Raw genomic sequence first — 6,133 nt, forward strand, 5'->3', positions numbered from 1 at the left:
TTCACATTAGCAAAGACACATAAAAATGTCATGCACCATTAAACGCTACACCACTGACTCGATGCACTCTGTGGTGTGGATGTGTCTTCCTGGAAAATCATGTATTCAAATAATCTTCTCTGCTCATGTATCTCTACTTCTCTCTCTCTCTGTCTCTCTCTGTCTCTCTGTCTCTCTCTCTCTCTCTCTCTCTCTCTCTCTCCTCTCTATCTTTCTATGTTTCTGCTCATCTTTGACCACAAATCAAATTTCTTAGTTTCAGTATAATAATTATGTGCCTCTCCAGGTGTAGTTCTCGCCCTCTGTGCAGTACTCAGCATGGTCAAATCAGCACATGAAGGGTGCAGCCCTGACAGAGTGAGGCAACCTAAGATGAGCAATACATCTGCACAAACACGGGTGGGGTGGGTTTCCCTCAATACTCACTGCCTCACCACGAACAGACTACCTCTGTTATACCAATTCATTAAGAATTTCTTTTTTTTTTAAATGTTTTCAGTTATTTTAATGACAGATTAGTAGAAGTGATTGTATTTAAAGCATGCCAGTTCAGACTGATTAACTGTAATATTAATCGTTGTATTAAGAAAGTGAGAGTGAATTGCAGAGACAGAATCCAGACAAGCTAGATAAGGAGAGATTGAGAGGGAACGGTCTGTGGTCTGTGGTTCTGCGCACCTTAGTAGGGGTGAGTCGGGTTACAGTTAATCTCAAAAACTTCACAAATCTCCTAGTGCGTTTTTATGTGGTTCCATCAGGATTCTGTTTATTGCTTGTTTGTCTTTTTTCCATGTAATTTTATGAACAATTGATGAGAACTAAATGAGAATACAGTCCGGCGGATTGCGCGCGATAGTGGCTGTATGTTCCTATTTCGAGACCAGCCGGGTAATCGCCCCTGTTCCTCAGATGCGTCTTCTGTATTTTGTCTTTTTTTATACAAAAAAAAAAGGTCAGCGCGACATTCTTTGGTGTTAGAAACCGGCGCGTTAATGGTTTTGACACACCTGGGTGAATGCGCGCGAGTATCGCTTTAAATGATTGACGCAGGAGGTGCAACCTCACGCGCATTCCCATTTATTTATTTTTTTGCCCGTGTTTCCGATGACTCCCACGTGCCTCCTCCCTTTAAAAGCCGACGCGCAAACTCATCTGCCACGCTCGTGCTGTTTTGCAGTGCACCGGGAGTCGGTACAGCGTCTTTCAGCGTGAGACACAACATGCCTCCGCACACCGCGGGCCATCCCGGAATCACCGTTCTTGCCCCAGTGTTGCGGGACTTGTTGATGGTCTTTGCCTGGAGCGCACACCTGCAATAAGGTGTAAATAAAGGGACAACTCTCAGAAATATGCCTAACGCTCTTTGGAGAGAGGGAAAACTTTGCATGCTGCGTTACGCGTTCCAGGTAAATGCGACTACAGTTTATCCCGTTGATTTTCTTTCCTTTAAACAGTAAACAATTAACTACAGGATTTGATGATGTTGTTGTTGTTGTTTTATTGTCGTCTAAAAACAGTCATTCTTTGTGAAATGCACGTACCCAAGTTTTTAACAGGGTTTATATCAAACTTCAATATTAAAAACTCCAGTGCAATTTCATTTCAGAAGCATAACGTTGGCAAAGCCACCTCGGTTCCTCAGATTGGTGGCTCGTCTAAGGTGACTGCTCAGACCGTTGTGAAAGTTGGAGGCTTTCTGGTTGTCAGTTGAACCGTTTTCCGGTTGAAGTAGAGACGAGCGACGCGTTGGTGTTTTCAGTTTTGGTTTGTGGCCAGGGACGTCGTTGGTTAGACGACGTTTGAAATATTCAAATGTAAATATTCAAACCGAGACACTTCCTCTCCCCTGTTTTTGCAGGGCATCGTCGCGCTGCGCCATAGTCACCTGGGTATCTCGGTGCTCCATCAAGGTTGCCCGTTTCCCGCGCAGCGCTCTGGTTCCTTAGAGACGCGGGTGCCGTGGAACGTCTGCGCCCTCGGTGGCTCGCGCTGATGTTGGAAGCTGGATATGCGCATGAGTCGAAAAGCGGTCGGAGGAAGAAGAATCTGACGAAGTCGCTGAGGGTACTGCGACTGCATGAATGAGTGAGTGAGACAAGGTCCTTCAGATAAATGCAGGAGTCTGTCGAGTTCTCTCTCTCTCTCTGCGCGCACGCAATGTTAGTAAGAGCAACAAATATGAGTAATATTTTCAGACAGAAAAAGATGCATAGAGGATGAAGGGTATGTGAGTTTAAATGTCAGCCTGCCTGGTGCATGTCTAGAGAGGCTGAGCCACTGGAACGCATAGAGGCATTAAAAGGATTCACTTCCTTGTTGTAAGTCTTCTCATCTGTTGTTGCTTCACTGTGAGTCAGCATGTGCTTCAACTCTGCAGCTGCACCACTCTGTGTGTGTGTGTATGTATGTGTGTGTGTGTGTGTGTGTGCGTGTGCGTGTGCGTGTGTGTGTGCGTGCGTGTGTGTGGGCGTGCGTGCGCGTGTGTGTGTCCTTGCGTGCGTGTCTTCAGTTTTGACTCCCCTGTACCAAATGAACAAATGTTGGTTACCTAGAAAAAAAACAACTTAATTTTCCTTTTACTTAAAGTTATAAATACATGCTTTAAAATATATACTTAAAGGCTCTTAAGACTTAAAGGCTTCCCAGGACATAATAAATGTTACAAACTGTGCAACTGCCCCAGTTTATTAAATGAGTGTTTAATTTCCAAGACACATTTTCTCAGCTTGATTTAAACTCTTCATTTGTACTAATGCAATCAATGAGCATTAATGCATCTTGTTTCCTGCAACAGCATACTTCAGAAACTATGTTGGTATCTGTGCACTAAATGCACCATTGAGCAAAATTCACATTCCACTATATTTAGCTATATACTTTTGGCAGTTGCTCTTAAGGGCAACTTATAATAGAGTGTGTATTATAAAGACATGTATCTCCAGTGTAAATGCAATCATTCTATCCAAGTGCTGGTTCTGTGATCATTCCAGCTAATATGAGGATCTGCCATTTCATAGGGGGCCTGTTTCAGGCCAAGGGTCCATCACTGAGGAGGTTTAGCAGGTTGGGTGCTATGTTAACCTGTATTGGTCAGGTTTATGGCATTTAGCTGATGCTTTTAAAGTGACTTACAATTCTGACTAACTGAGGACAACTTGAACAGTTGAAGATTAAGGACCTTGCTCAGGGGCCACTTGACAGTGGTGGGGCTTGAACCATCACCTTCTGATTAGAAGTCGTTTACCTTAACCACTGAGCCACCACTTGGGCTGTGTTAACTAACCTTGCGATCAGGTTTATGGCTGCAGACTTCCTTGCAGTTCTGTTAGACGGCATGAGCCCTGAGAGCAGGCGGATGGTGAGCACTAAACGCTTTGAATGTGGCTTTCAGGAGCACTGGTGTGCTGCAGTACTACTGTACACATATAGTTCTCACCTCGTTCACCAGCACTGTGCACACTCACGCTCGCAGCCAGATAAGTCGCCCTTAAATGGCCGTAGATGCACATGTGGTTTTGCAGACTTGTGGGGGTGGGTGTGCGTGAGTTCTAAATTAAACTCTTTCCGTGTTGTTCACTCACAGGTAAATCAAGGATATTTTCTATCCACTCAAGACATTCTGGTGGTAAGATCCATGACAAACTTTTGCGTGTGTGTGTGCGTGTGTGTGTGCGTGCGCGTGTGCGTGCGCGTGTGTGTGCGCGTGTGTGTGCGCGTGTGTGTGTGCGTGTGTGTGTGTGCGTGATTATCTCCTTGTGGATGTCTCCAGTAGACAACTGTCAACCACTACAGAGTTTCATCAGTTTTGGTGTAACCGTTGTCCTGTGAAGGTTTCCTGGTTCACCCGGTCTGTAGGTAAGTGAGAGGTGAGGGGCTGTGCAGCACTGTTTGTGTCAGTGAGGAAAGACATGGAGAGAGAGAACCAGACCCAGAGCAGATAGCAGCAAGCTCACCTGGGAAGCCTTGTTGTTGGAAGAGAGCAGTGAGCCAAAGTCCTTAGTGACTGAGAGAGAGAGAGAGAGAGGGGGAGATAATGAAGCCTTAGGATGAGTGGAAAGAGGGATGTTCGTGGTCCAGAGGGAGGAGTGTGTTTGTGAGAGAGAGACGGCCAGAAGACGGAGACTGAAAAGGATCAGAGAGGAGGATTACTGAGAGGAGCATGTCTGAGTGTCCTTGGCTCAGAGTGGCCTTTTTAATGAACGTGCTTGTATTTGTGAGAGATTTGCATGTGCCTCTGTCTGTGTGTGTATATGTGTACGTATGTGTGTGTATGCACGCATGCGTGCATGTTGACCTGTGTGTGTTTGCGCTTGTGTTTATGTGGGAGGGGTATGTCTCTCTGTGCTGGTGAATAACATGGCTTTGACCTGCTGCTGGTGGTCTCCTTTCTGATTAGATTGCAGTCATGTGCCACAGACTGCATTCCAAGCCCAGCTCGGTCCTATCAAATGTCCTCATCTGTTCCTCTGAGAACCTACAGCCAGCAATGCAGATCACACATGATCTGCAGTGCTTTCCGTTCATTAAACACACACACAATATATATATACACATACATAAACCCATAGAAACAAAATCACACACACACACAAACACACACACAGGGAATCAGTCACAACTGACACGCCTGCTTAGACACACACAATCTGATGCATACCAGAACACATATTCTGTATGCCTCTGATTAAGATGTTTTATAATGTCTCTCTTAATGTTATTCTTCTTATTACATTAGAGTTAATGATGACATATATAATGTACCAAGGGGTATGATGAATTCTTGGCCAAGTGAAGTGTGTGTGTGTGTGTGTGCAAGTTTTACATTCAAATATTGAAGTTGTTATTTGGATCTTTTGGTTCACTTTGACTAGATTAGATGAGCAGAGACATTAAACTGTTGATGAGTGGATGGATAGACGGATGTATGATTCACATGGCTATTTTACACTAGCCACATTCTTCTCTACAAATAACTTTTTTTTCTTGAACATTACCAAACTTTTCCTCCATTTCTCATGTCTTAATCTACTCCAGTCAGGCCGTGCACGTGAATTTAACACCAAGGATGTAGTCTCCGCGAGCTGTGGAAGCAACAAGTGCCTGCGTAATTCAAACTTCCACATCCGGCCCTGCTGAAAACAGTCGCGTGAAAAGCGCTGGACTGTAATTCAAGCCACCTGGTGTGGCCTCTAGTGGCCAATAACTGTAATGACACGGTATAAGTGAACAGGACCTAAAACAGGCAAGCCATAAAACCAACATGCAATGTGAAAGGTCATCGCCGACCCTCACCTACGAGAGAGAAAGTCTTGCATTTCCTCTCTGCCTGTATCCAAAACAGAGTCTTTAAATCTCTCTGACCTCTCACCCTTAACCTTTGACCTCTTCTCCCACTCCCTTCAGGACATGACCCACTCCTGGCCTTCCCAGCAGGCTCCGGGGGGAGGGGGAACTGAACGGTTCTTGTATTCCGACTCAAAGGTGAGTCCAAGGAACATGACAGTCACAAAGACCCAGCAGCCGAGGCCGCAGACTCGGCTTGTGTTGACCTGACGACGTGACGTTTGTTCGGCTGTCCGGAAAGTGAACGCTGTGTTTTGTTCGGTGTGTCTCCGCAGCAGGAGAAGAAGCGGCCCACCTCTCAGCACAGACATGGTAACGCCACACTCTCGCACAATGGTGTGCGTGTGCTTGTGTTTGCATACGTGCACGTAATCCCTGAACAATATTCCGTTATTACTTAGTCCTTTATGCTATTCCCTTATGTGAAGGGAAATATTTCAGCTGTTCCTTAACCCTTTTTGTTCTGGTTCCGATTCCAGTGAGGGAGGACGCCTCTGTGAGGATGCCTCGCATGGCACCTCAGAAATCGTAAGTGAGGCACATGACACCAGATCTGTGCATGGTAACCAGGTGCCAGCACTAACACCTCTGGGCACGCGCACACACACACACACACACACACACACACACGCGCGCACGCACACACACACACTCACACACACACAATCACCCCTCTTTAACTGAACAGAACTCTTCTTAATTACTGTTAGTTGTAAATGTCCTTTTGACATGGGATAGGTATTTATATGGGAACACTGTGAAGACAGGGATACATTTGCACAAAAGTCAG

General features: G+C 45.5%; 1 protein-coding gene across 7 annotated transcripts in view; it reads left to right on the plus strand.

Moving 5' to 3' along the window:
* The first annotated feature begins 1,997 nt into the window (after positions 1-1,997).
* Positions 1,998-6,133, plus strand: part of aff3 (AF4/FMR2 family, member 3) — a 15,735-nt gene continuing 11,599 nt past the window's right edge. For 2 of the 7 annotated variants that reach the window (XM_027027936.2, XM_035522797.1), the window contains exons 1-5: positions 1,998-2,085; positions 3,584-3,625; positions 5,404-5,481; positions 5,619-5,655; positions 5,823-5,871. In XM_027027936.2, coding sequence (XP_026883737.2) covers positions 5,407-5,481; positions 5,619-5,655; positions 5,823-5,871 — 161 coding nt within the window. In that variant the 5' untranslated portion in view covers positions 1,998-2,085; positions 3,584-3,625; positions 5,404-5,406. Of the gene's footprint in view, positions 2,086-3,583; positions 3,626-3,769; positions 3,856-5,403; positions 5,482-5,618; positions 5,656-5,822; positions 5,872-6,133 lie in introns of all 7 variants that reach the window. The other 5 variants (XM_035522795.1, XM_035522793.1, XM_035522794.1 and 2 more) reach the window with 5 other exon arrangements.

Source organism: Electrophorus electricus, chromosome 25 (assembly GCF_013358815.1).
Source record: "Electrophorus electricus isolate fEleEle1 chromosome 25, fEleEle1.pri, whole genome shotgun sequence".
Taxonomy (NCBI): domain Eukaryota; kingdom Metazoa; phylum Chordata; class Actinopteri; order Gymnotiformes; family Gymnotidae; genus Electrophorus; species Electrophorus electricus.